The following is a 13,209-nucleotide window of genomic DNA, read 5'->3' as shown; positions in this document are numbered from 1 at the left end:
CATTTTGTCTGCACACACAAAAGGAACATATTACTACAAAGGAACAGACACTTACAGAACTGCCCATGCAGGACAGTGCTTCTTCTGCACGCTCTACTCTGCTACCCTTGGCACTAACAGTGAATGCTCTTGTGACATGACTGCAGAACTCCACCGAGATACCACAGCTCTGAAAGTAAGAACAGGTCAGTTAATTTCTTGGTGCCAAGCTATCACTTCAGCCCCCACGTATTGAGGGCCAAAGAGGCTATAAATTACTGTCCAAGATGCCAGTCTAAATATACAAGAGAGTCAAAACATACAATTTGACTTTTCTAAAAAAGCTGGGATCAGAGATTGTAGGGCAAATTTTGAGAGGGGGTTCTGGTGACAAAACCATGAGCACAGAGCTCAGTGACTGGTTTAAATATAATTTATTAAAGCAGTTAATATGTAAAAAGCACCAGTGTATTGACCCTTAGGAAACTGGCTAGTGACTGGATCACTGACTGTATTGGGGGGAGGAAAGACACACACAACTGGTCTTGCTGTAGAAACATTCTCTTATGTAACAAACTTTGACATTTGATCCTGAATTTTGATACCACTCCAAAAACAGGTTCAATATTTGCAGATAAACACCCATGGAGATCTTATGTGTATCTACACTGCATTATGAAAAAGTCCAACGGAGATTGGTACGTCTGCATTGAAAGAGTCATTGTACTCCCTCACTAGCACTTTTTCTTCTCAGGGTTCCATTATAAGTGTGTATCTTTTGCTTTTAAAGTCTTCCTTCAACTGTACACCTAATTTACTCCATCAGCAGCATTTTGTAGCATGGACAAGACATGAAGCATCAGAAAATGAGCTGTGTTTACATAGTTTTTGGCTGTCTGGTTCTCACTTGCCCATAAGACATTGAATAAAGCCAACAAGTTTTTACTGGGCCTTCACTCATTTGCTATTTATTTCTCTTACAACAGCCACTGTTTGGCGCTAGACGCTAGCTCGGGCACTGTTTGTCCTTTTCAAGCCTGCATTAAAGCATCTCCTAAAACAAAAGGAGGACTTGTGGCACCTCAGAGACTAAAAATTTTATTAGAGCATAAGCTTTCGTGAGCTACAGCTCACTTCATCGGATGCAAGCTGTAGCTCCCGAAAGCTTATGCTCTAATAAATTTTTTAGTCTCTAAAGTGCCACAAGTCCTCCTTTTCTTTCTACGGATACAGACTAACAGGGCTGCTACTCTGAAACCTCTCCTAAAACAGTCACCAGAGGGCAAACAAAACATATGGCCAGAGTCTTGAAATGGTTCTCCAAGGCCTACAGTAGCTTTTTACTCATTCCCCTTCCATTACACTACACCCTTTCTTAGTGATGTTACTGTATCCCTTAACTTAGATTGGCCACAGGCATTTCTACCCTTGGATCAGCAGCTGTAGTGTTCCCAGTGTGCAGAGGCATCAGTTGGGTAAAACCTTAATCATGCAGGGATTAATGGTGTGGAGACAGTATGGCATGTGCATGCACACACAAGACCAGATCTAAATGACATGATATGCAGCCTGCTTTTACTACTGCTACTACAGATAGAAGTTGCATCAGTTGTAGTGAAACAATGGAAAAGTTAGTAAATAGAAAAGGAGTACTTGTGGCACCTTAGAGACTAACAGATGCATCCGATGAAGTGAGCTGTAGCTCACGAAAGTTCACGCTCAAATAAATTTGTTAGTCTCTAAGGTGCCACAATTACTCCTTTTCTTTTTGCGAATACAGACTAACACGGCTGCTACTTGGAAAAGTTAGTGAAGATACAACCAAGCTCTGTTCTTCTCTGTTTATGCACACTGCCTGTAAAAGATGGGTTTTACACACCATCTCACACTGTGCAGTTACCTTTCTAACAGTATCTGTGCAAAGTCCCACATGTATAAATTTTCTAAAGCACATTATAAGAGATTAACCTCTTCACTCCTGTCAGAATAAGTCTAAGGTTATGTCTACACTGTAGCTTACATCAGCATGATTTATGTTGCTCAAGGGTGTGAATCAATCACCCCAAGCAACATGAGTTACACTGACAGAAGTGCTCATGTGGACAGTGCTGTGTCTCCCGCCGAAGCTTCTGCCACTCACAGGGGCTGGAGTAGTTAAGCCCACAGGCACCAGCTTCAACTTTCCCCAGGGGTGCTCAACTCTCCCACTCAGTTCCAGGCACTCCACCCCTTTCCCAAGGCCCCACCCCCAACCCTCCCAAGTGCACCCCGTCCCTGCTCCTCCTCCCTCCCAGTGCCTCCTGCACACTGCAGAACAGCTGATCCACAGAGGGCAGAAGGTGCTAGGAGGGGGTGGGGGAGGAGTTGATCAGCATGGCCATCAGTGGACAGGAGGTGCTGGGGGGAAGGGGGCTGCCAGTGGGTGCTAAGCACCTGCTAATTTTTTTCCGTGGGTGCTCCAGCCCTGGAGAGCTCTCCTGTCAGCTTCAAGCAGCTACACTAGAGAGTTTACAGTGGTACGCCACTGTAAACACACTAGTGTAGCCATGCCCTTAGCAAGTTTTCTATACAAAACAGATATTAAGTTACAATTGTCAGGTTTTACAACATAATGCCAGTCACAGATTTCAGGACATGCTATGTACATTGCTTTTGCACTGAAAACATCAAAGCCCCTTTAAACACACACACACAAATACACATACCCCTTACCATAACAAGGTTAACCAGTGAAACAGCATTCAGGCTTATGCCCCAAAGCCACATTATTCCAAACATGTTGACTAGTATCATAGCAATAGTAATGGATACCATCACAGCAGCCCACACTTCAAAACCAAGCAGCACAGTCGTCACCAAGAATATCGATCCCAAGGACACGCAGAGGTTAAAGATGGTGTCATGCACAATTGTCAGATATTGTTCATAGAAGACGTAAAACACACTGTGGAAAGAAGAGACAGTCATTAGCCATCCATTTGGTTAGACCTATTTAGGAGATGATTCTTGGTGACATAAGCGTTTGAATCATTGAGGTTTGTAGAAAACACCTATCTATTATTTTTCTTGACTCAGGGCTGAGCTACATTGAAAAAAGTTACATCAGCATAACTACATCTCTCAAGTGCATGAAAATCCACACCCTGAGAGATAGTTAATCTGACCTAACCCTGGGTGTAGACAGCGGTAGGTCAACAGAAGAATTCTTCCATCAACCTAGCTACCGCCTCTCAGAGAGTTGGATTAGCTATAGCCACAGAAGAACCTCTCCCATCACTGTACTAAGTGCCTACACCGAAGCACTACAGCTGTGCCACTGTAGCATTTTAAGTGAATACATAGTGTCAAAGTTTGACTCAGGCTCACAATTTATCAGACCATTCTGTTTTATTAGCAAAGCTGCTCTGCTAATACATTTAGAAGTGAGCCCCCCGAGTGGGGCTTGTGTCTTAATTTATACAGTTTTTTGGAGAACAAGTTACAGAGAAGTTACAGACAAAAGAAGAAAAAGATTTTAGTCACCACCCTTCGCGATCCCCGAGACCAGTCACGTATCTTCAATTACCTGCCACTCTTAACAATCTCCTTTAACAGCTTCCAGTTAACTTAACTAATTGCACTTCACACCTTCCATTCTGATGCCTGCTTCTTAGACATGCTGGCTCTATCTTAATTGCTTCTCCATTCAAAAGCTAACTGTCCCTATGTGTGCTCCCTCAGATACTTTGTAACATGTTTTGGCATGCCCTCTCATATACAATGTATCCAGCAAGTCCCCTTATATAACGTTATACTTATACAATGTTATACTTCCACAATAGCCATAGAGGAACCAGATTTAAAAAAAAAAAAGAAAAAGTTCTTTAATCCTAGAGAACTATTTTCCTAAGTGTTTTTTTAATTGAGAACAGGGCAGTAAAAAGATGATATCAAATACAGGTAATAGGCTAAACCTTAAAAAAGTGAATTTCATGAAACATTAATATTGTTAAGAACATTCATATTCTTTCAAGTTTTTTTAAGGTGGAGAAAGTCAAAGGAATAAGTTTTACTGCAAGATATTGATTCCAATTTAATTTCATCAGCTGTTTTGAAGAGGTCTGAGGAGCAAGAAATTTCTCTTCTGGGTATTTAAAAGTTGGCTTTTTGTTTGTTTATTCTAAAATCCCTGTGTTTATGAGGGAAGAGTCCTCACAGTTTAGAAAAAGCATCAAGGAAGAGGGTCAGGAAAAAGTGGATAGCAACAATTAGCAGCAAGAATTTAGAGCACTGAATCACTTGAACTTTTCAAAAGTTCAGTATAACAAGTATAAAAAACCAAGAGGTTTTAAAGGATAGGGAATAGCAGAAGGTAAAATGAAGAAATAGTGGCATCTAAGGAAAATCCCTAAGACCTGCACAAATTCCTGAATGGCTGGTCAGCCTTCTACAGATTCAGATAGGAAAAAGAAAAGCAGAGGACATATGGCTCCGAAGAGATGACAGTGCAAAAACTGGACACACAGGTAACTCCTGCAAACTGGAGAAGACTAACATTGTCTTTATTGTGGGGTAGATTGGAAGAATCGCTGGCAGGAGTAGGTTGGAAAGCGACTGGCTTCGAACAACAATGTATTTAATTGTCTTGGTAGAACCCCTAACACAGAGGTTCTCAAACTGGGACCTAGAGACATATGCTGGTGGTCCCATGGTGCTGGCTTTCCTTATTTCCAGCTGCTAAATCATAGTTAAAAAAAACAACTAAAATACTTTAAGATCCTTCCTCAGCCCTTAATACATACATCCAGCCAACATGCACTTTCTCCAGAACCCACGACCTCTTCCCCGAAGTTACTATACACACATTCCTAGAGCGAAAAAAATCCACCACATACCTGTAAGGGAACACACGGTAATTCTTTTCTTTGATGCCCATGGTTTCAGTAATGTTATCTGCTATGATCCGTGCTTTTTTCATAGCATCAATGAAGTCAGCTGAAGTTTTGAGCACTGTATGGTAAGTCATAAAGTAAGTAGCTCCAACATCAGAGTTCTTGTTTATGAAGTTGACAGCAGAGCTATATGCAGCATGTCCTCTGTACATGAAGTGCAACTGTATTACTTCATGGTCAAGCAACAAGATCAACCACTTTCATTTTGATGCCAAGAATCAGGATTTCTCAATGTAACTCAAATAGCAAAGAAATCCAACTATCTGCAAATTCTTATGATACGAGACATGGGTTCTACAGTGTTATCAGAAAATATTCCTAAAGTACTAACTAGCGCCCCCACAAGAGATCATGTATGTTGATCACTTAGGTAGGATGTTCCAGACAAGATAACTAGGACAAAAGAAAATCTGATACTTACAACTTTGCCTCATAGGAGCACAAGAGGATTTTCTGTTTTTAGGTGGTCTGTATTTCAGTATGTTTTTAAAATTAAAATGCAGGTGTGCCCACAGAGGCTTGGATGATGGGTATACATTTCATAAACAAGTGTCACTGTTGGTTCCTATTTCACCTGCTAATTTTCAACAGAGATTAAACTGATTCAGTCTATAGGCACTTACCCTTTTCCACATTTAGGATTAGGGTTATCGGACAAGAACATTGGCAAAAATTTCATGAAGTCTCCACCCTGAGGCCTCTGCTTGCCTTCTTGAGTCAGTGGACGGCAACGCATGCAGGATACATCGACAACTGGAAAAAACAAAAGCAGAAAGAAATAAAAAGCACTCAATGTCAGCCAGACAGCAAGGGTACATCTATAGGACATTGTACAATACTCAGTTTCACTTCAGTGACCTGAAGGGCTCATCCAACCCTAAAAGAACTAATTCTTTCACTGCTGGATAAAGGTAGCTCATATTATATATAATATATATATATACATACATACACATACACATACACACACACACACACACACACACGAGTAAGAAGAGTTATATAAAAATTTTACTCTTCTTACTCTATCCAGAGAGAAAACCCAAAATACAGAGCTAAGTCCTATATTTTCTGCATCAAATACACCCATTTCTTTGTGCTTGGGATTGCTGTTACATTAGATAAGGCTAGTCCAATACAAAGACTAAAATAGTGTTACTGAGCTCTATGTTCTGTATTCAGTACCGTACAACAGATCCCAACACGCAAGGCACAGTGCAGGCAATTTTCAAGACACGAGGGCCATAAACTGCTGATTGCATTATCTAGAGCTCATAAGGATCAAAGTGGTCCATACGTCAATTAGTTATTTTGGGAACATTATTGTCCAAAAGGGTATCTTCTAAGAACGCAGCATTTTAACATTTAAACTGCATTAAATTTAGTCTCCTTCCAGAAATGGCAATAATTCCAGAATGGGAAAGTAAAGTACATCTAGCCAATTAAAAAAAAAAGTTGCACAAAGCAGGTTGAACGCTGTGATATTAAAAGAAGAGGGTAGATTCAAGTCCTTATTTAGAAGAAAATGTATTTGAAAAGCTTTTGTAAATATGATTAAAGCAACACTGGAAACATGAAAAAAAACGCAGAGTACCTGAAGCATTGCAGAACTGTCCAGTAGTGTTGTAGACTCTGCAGCAGGATGACTGTGGTTTAACCCAATCAAAATAATCATCAATCCATGAAGAGGGGGGAAAGCCTATCCTTGTGCTGAAACATAACAAAAATAGATACCAATAGATACCAGACAGATGATTCAAGAGACACAACCTTAATTCTGGCATTTACTTAAAAGCATTCAAACTTCACAACTTTTAGAGTTCTTTTAACATAGCAAATTACATACAAACTAGGATTTTAAAAAAACACACTGAAAAAAAATTCCATCATTCTGACATCGACACCCACGGGGTTTAACATCAGGATTGGAACTTTAGATCCACAGCACAGACCTCTGCTACTTAAGCCAATGGGAGTAGTGGGTTATCTTTTATGTGGACCAGCACTAGAGGGGGATGAGAAATTTTGCTGGTGGGTTTCACAGATCTTTGCTGACAGCAGACGAAAGGTGAGACACAGGAATCTTGGGTTCCATTTCAAGATCAACCACTGGAGGGGAATGTGTTCTAGGGATACCTAGTGTGCTCTGCCCCGTCCCCTCTAGCAGTCCCTGTCCCAGTACTATCTATTCTCATTCCCCAACTCTAGCTCCTCATACCAGTCTCCTCACATAGCCAGTCCCTGTCTCACTCACTCCAGACTCTTCATCCCAGTCCCCTGGTTCAAGGCTCCCTGTCCAAACCCCAGTCTCCTCATCCCAGTCCCACTCTTCTGCTCCCCAGTACTAGTTTCTTTGCCCAGCCAGTCCTATCTCTCCCCTGCCCGCAAGCTCCCAGGCCCAATCAACTCCCTCCACCACACCCCAAATCAGTGATTCTCCACCAGGGGTACATATCCATGGGGATATGCAGAGGTCTTCCAGAGGGTACTTCAACTCATCTAGATCAGTGTTTCTTAACCCAAGGGGGCACAGAACAGGTTTGGGTTGGGGCGAGGTGGGGCACCTGCAAAGCTAAGTTACATGCTTCAGCCCCAGGCAGCAGGGCTCAGGCTTCAGATTCCTGAAAGGGGTACAGTATTCTGGAAAGGTTGACAACCACTGTCCCAGATGTCTCTTGTCCACACTGCATTTGAGTCAGACCACTTCCTCCTCCATACTGCCTAGGCACCGGCGGATGAATCATCGAGAGCACAGGAGAAAGATTCCTCTTTCTCAGTTCCTGAGCCCAGCACCACATGAATTACAGCAGCAATTACAGCAAAAGTCCTGCTCAGCCCCTGCAATCACAACCTGGAGCATGCTAAGTACAGATGGAATCTTTGATGAGTTCAAGCGGTCAAGCTCTAACAAGTCTACCTGAGCATGTCTTAACTAAGATTTTTCAAATTCAGTTTTTCATGGGAACAGCAAGAGGGCACATCCCTGACACCAAAGAAAACTCCGCATAAAATTTCAGGTCCTTGATCCAAAGCACGGAAGCACTATAATTGTAGTGTTTTTTAAAAACACATGTAAAACTAAGTCTTTTCCCCCCAGTCTTGTTCTGGAAAACTGCTGAACCATTTTTGCTAAAGCTTTCCAAAAAGTTCAGTACAAGGCAGAATCCCAGCATGGAAAATTTCAGCCCAAACATTTGGCAAACTTATAAGCAACTGAAACAGGAAGTGTTCCTTGTAATAAGACATTGTGATGTTGCACTCCATAATGTTTAATAGAAATATGCTTATGAGTGTGACTATAATGTGACTGGAATATGCTTCATGCAAAAGGTCTCTTGTAAAGTATCATTACAAAGCTTATAATCTACTGAGTGTGGTCATCCTATTTGTATAAATGTATCATTCTTGTATCTGAAGCTAGAAATATGAAGTATAACACTGCGGTCCTACTGTAATTAGGCAAAGTGTGGGCCATTAATGGTGATTCAGAATCTTGATGGCTCCCATTGACTAGGACAATTGGTTGTGGATGGTTTATTTATCTGCAAGCCTTCCTGTGTGCCTGTGGGCCAGCCCCTGGATAATGAAGAATGAGGTCTTACAGTGACATGTGACCCTGTCACCTGGTAATGAGATCCATCTTAAATCTGGTACTTTTCCATTTAGAAGGAGGGGTGGGGACCCAGAGACACAAAAGATTCCCGCCTTGTGCCAAAGCTATAAAAAGGGGGTGGAAGAGAACAAAGGAGGCTGCCAGTCATGAGAACACCCCTGTTTTCCACCTGAGATGCCTGCACCAGGGGAAAGGATTGGGCCCAGACTAGGAAGGAGTCTAGCGTGTGAAAGAAGCTTATTGGAACATCTGAGGGTGAGATTTTACCTGTAAACAGTTTCTTAAATGTATTAGGCTTAGTCTTGCATGTTTTGCTTGGTGACTTACTTTTTTCTCTCTGTTATTACTTGAAACCACTTAAATCCTACTTTTTATACTTAATAAAATCACTTTTGTTTATTAATTAACCCAGAGTAAGTGATTAATACCTGGGGGAGCAAACAACTACGCACATTTCTCTATCAGGAGTTAAAGAGGGTGGACAATTTAGGAGTTCACCCTGTAAAAGCTTTATACAGAGTAAAACAGATTTATTTGGGGTTTGGATCCCATTGGGAGCTGGGTGCCTGGGTGCTGGAAATAGGTGACCTGCTGAGCAGTTTTTGGTTAAAGTCTGCAGCTTTGGGGGCGTGGACCAGACCTGGGTCTGTGTTGCAGCAGGCTAGCGTGTCTGGCTCAACAAGGCAGGGTTCTGGAGTCCCAAGCTGGCAGGGAAAACGAGCTCAGAGGTAAATTCAGCATGTAAGGTGACAGTCCCCAGGAGGGGTCTCTGTGACCAAACCCATCACGCATGTGCTGGGCAACTTTAGCTATACTACTTGCTCTAGAGATCAGTAGGAGAAAAATGCTGCACTTACTAGCTGTCAATTTCTGCTGCAGTGAAGACTTGTTGCACAAGTGAATTGTTATTACATCCAACTCCACCACACACCATGTTCTGCCCCTCCAAAGAGGTGTAGTTGTGCCCTTCTTCTAGGACAAAATACACAGGAGGACCTGCATGCAGGTATTTTCTGAGATATTTGAAGTAATCCATTACATAGGAGTCCTTAAAAAAGAAAACTTGAGTTAAATCTCTGAAACAGCTCAGTCTGTCCATGTTTCTCATCTGTACTGTGTTAATGCTGAGGAATTGTAACATGACTTTTGTCTAGTCAGAGATAGGTGACGTGTTTCAATTATTTGGTACTGATTAAATCATTCCCTTCTGCAAAAAAAAACACAAATTTTTTAAATCAACACTTACATCAGGCATGGAAAGAGACTGATCCAAGCCAATCTCTACTTTGTGACAAACTGCTATACTGAATGACAAAAGGCCCACAAACAAGGATATCTGTAAGAAATGACAAGAACAGCTTATGACACACAAGAACGGTTTTAAATAAAGACTTCAGCCCTACACAGTGACTCCATGCATTAATACTCCTCATTTAGGAAATCAATCATCCATTATATTGCTACCATGTAGTGAAGTTCCAGAATAAGTATACCAGGTTGGATGGTATGGTGATGGCAGTATGGTGATGGCAGAAGCACAAAGAGGAGCTATTTTCACCTCAGAGGGAAGGTACAATCAAAGCCCAAATTAAATACAGAACCATATTACTGACTAAGAATGCCAACTACTGACAGTTAACCATATCACAGAACCAATCAGTAGTAAATGAAGTTGGGAACTAAGGGTCTAATCCAACTCCTATTCAGGGAAATGGGAGACTTTCCATTGTGTTTAAATGGAAGTTGGCTCAAGTATCAAATCCAAAAGAAAAATGTTTATTTTACTTCTGCTTACTAAAAATTAGGGCTGTCAAGCGATTAAAAAAAAATTAATCATGATTAATCCCTTGGTTAAACAATGATAGAATATCATTGATATAAATATTGGATGTTTTACACATTTTCAAATATATTGGTTTCAATTACAACACAGACAAGTGTATAGTGCTCACTTTATATTTATTTTTTTATTATAAATATTTGCACTGTAAAAATAAATTATTTTTCCATTCACTTAATACAAGTACTGTAGTGCAATCTATATTATGAAAGTTGAACTTACAAATATAGAATTATGTATAAAAAATGCCTGCATTAAAAACAAAACAATGTAAAACTTTAGAGCCTACAAGTCCACTCAGTCCTATTTCTTGTTCAGCCAATAGCTCAGACAAACAAGTTTCTTTACATTTTCAGGAAATAATGCTGCCTGCTTCTTGTTTACAATGTCACCGGAAAGTGAGAACAGGTATTTGCATAGCAATGTTGTAGCCGGTGTTGCAAGATATTTACGTGCCAGATATGCTGAAGATTCATATGGCCCTTCATACTTCAACCACCATTCCATAGGACATGTGTCTATGATGATGATGGGCTCTCCTCGATAACAATACAAAGCAGTGCAGACCAACGCATATTCATTTTCATCATCTGAGTCAGATGCCACCAGCAGAAGGTTTATTTTCTTTTTTGGTGGTTTGGGTTCTGTAGTTTCCGCATCAGAGCGTTGCTCTTTTAAGACTTCTGAAAGCATGCTCCACACGCCGTCCCGCTCAGATTTTGTAAGGCACTTCAGATTCTTAAACCTTGGGTCGAGTGCTGTAGCTATCTTTACAAATCTCAAATCTTTGAGTTTTGTCAAATCTGAAGTGAAAAAGTGTTCTTAAAAACAACCAACATGCTGGGTCATCATCCAAGACTGCTATATCATGAAATACATGACAGAATGCAGGTAACACACAGGGCAGGAGACATACAAATTTAATTAACGCATTATTTTTTTTTAAACGAGCGTCATCAGCATGGAAGCATATCCTCTGGAATGGTGCCCAAAGCATGAAGCATACGAATGTTTAGCATATCTGGCAGATAAATACCTTGCAATGCCAGCTACAAAAGTGCCATGCAAATACCTGTTCTCACTTTCAGGTGACATTGTAAATAAGAAGTGGGCAGCATTATCTCCCATAAATGTAAACAAACTTGTTTCTCATAGCGATTGGCTGAACAAGAAGTAGGACCGAGTGGCTTTACATTGTTCTATAACTGCACTCAAAAAAAACAAAAAAAATCTACATTTGTAAGTTGCGCTTTCACGATAGAGATTGCACTACAGTACTCGTATGAGGTGAACTGAAAAATACTGTTTCTTTTGTTTATCATTTTTACACTGCAAATATTTGTAATAAAAATATAAAGTGAGCACTCTACACTTTATATTATTGTATTTGTGTTATATTTGAATTCAATATATTTGAAAATGTAGAAAAACATCCAAACTACTTAAATGTCAATTGGTATTCTATTGTTTAACAGTGTGATTAAAACTGCGATTAATCGCAGTTAATCTCTGAATTAATGTTTTGAGTTAATAGCAATTAATTGACAGCCCTACTAAAAATGCATCTAATATAAATTACTAAATATTTATAGTCAAGTAATTTAAGTGCAACAATTATTTTTGGAAAAAGTATGTAATACTGTAGAAATTAAACATTAGTTCTGTCTTTAAGACAGTTCTGAGTTTTCTTGGATGATTTGTATTTGGTTCAAAAAGATTTTCTTGGTCAAGTCTCACAAAAAGTGAAGGTGTACACACCACAATTGGTCGCATCCAGTCCTTAAGCAGACATGGAGAATATAAGTCTTTGAAGACCAGCAACAAGATGCTCTCAGAATGCTGGACTCTGCTTTCTTCTTCCTGGCCTTTGATACAACACAGAATATCCATTTGATTTCTCTAGAAAATAAAACCGAGTCATATTAGAATTAATGCAATCACCACCCAATAGTGTGCAGAAGTTGCAGTATATTGAATTGGAATTAGAATGGACTCACCTCTTGTCGCTTAATGTCCAATCCCAAGAGACTTACAAAGCAGGTTATTTGAAGAAGGAAGTCTATGAACACAGCCATTCCAGCAAAAAGGGAGAAAGTGCGGACAGCTGGCATGGTAGACAAAGTCCCTGGGAGGAGGGGGAGAACGAAAGGATGGTCAGGACATTAGGCCTGGCCAAATCCCCAAATGATATGTACAAACATACAGACTGGACCTTCTCCACCAGTATGTTGGAGCAGCCCTGGAGCGGAGTTGCCAGTGCAAGGCTACCTAATGCCATTGGATGATTTTCCCAGAAAAGGGGGATAAATCAAGTGGCATAGGAACTGCTAAGGCAGCTCTATATGCCACCCCCTCTTTTCCACCCCACATTTGCTATAGGAAGGTAAGTGGGGCACAGCTAGCTCTTCTTTGAATCCAACTGATCCCTGGATGCCAGAACACCACTTTGGGGTCTGCATATAAAAGGTGATTTCAAAAACACCTTGTTAAAATCCACTCCAGTACCATACAGGCAGATGTAATTATTCAGCAAGTAACCATGGATTAAAACTAGTTCAGAATACCATCAACATGATTAAGATATTCCTTGTCTCCCCTCTCAGCAGTCAACGCAAGACACTATAGAATGCCTGTTCTAGTCTATTATTTATGCTGATTAAAGCAAAGCACTAGTGGGAATCAGACATATTGCTAGCAGTCACTGGAAACTTCACAATACAATCTTGTGGCTGCACCTAAAATAGGAGCTGAAATATCCCATTATACCAGCCAAGACATTCCTGTTATAGTGCTGGAGAAGACTATAAAATTGTGCCAGACTCAATGGGGGTTTTGTGATGAGGGGG

At 40.5% G+C, this 13,209-nt stretch overlaps 1 protein-coding gene across 3 annotated transcripts in view; it reads right to left on the bottom strand.

The window, feature by feature from the left end:
* NPC1 (NPC intracellular cholesterol transporter 1) overlaps positions 1–13,209 on the bottom strand; it is a 52,028-nt gene that overhangs the window by 4,461 nt on the left and 34,358 nt on the right. For all 3 annotated transcript variants that reach the window (XM_073331384.1, XM_073331386.1, XM_073331385.1), the window contains 9 exons: positions 12,361–12,488; positions 12,122–12,262; positions 9,770–9,859; positions 9,381–9,571; positions 6,505–6,620; positions 5,534–5,663; positions 4,854–5,054; positions 2,692–2,923; positions 56–169 (listed from right to left, as the gene is read on the bottom strand). In XM_073331384.1, coding sequence (XP_073187485.1) covers positions 56–169; positions 2,692–2,923; positions 4,854–5,054; positions 5,534–5,663; positions 6,505–6,620; positions 9,381–9,571; positions 9,770–9,859; positions 12,122–12,262; positions 12,361–12,488 — 1,343 coding nt within the window. The remainder of the gene's footprint in view (positions 1–55; positions 170–2,691; positions 2,924–4,853; positions 5,055–5,533; positions 5,664–6,504; positions 6,621–9,380; positions 9,572–9,769; positions 9,860–12,121; positions 12,263–12,360; positions 12,489–13,209) is intronic.

Source organism: Lepidochelys kempii, chromosome 2, assembly GCF_965140285.1.
Source record: "Lepidochelys kempii isolate rLepKem1 chromosome 2, rLepKem1.hap1, whole genome shotgun sequence".
Taxonomy (NCBI): Eukaryota; Metazoa; Chordata; order Testudines; family Cheloniidae; genus Lepidochelys; species Lepidochelys kempii.
The sequence above is the reverse complement of the archived record's forward strand: the minus strand, read 5'-3'. Positions and strand labels throughout refer to the sequence as shown.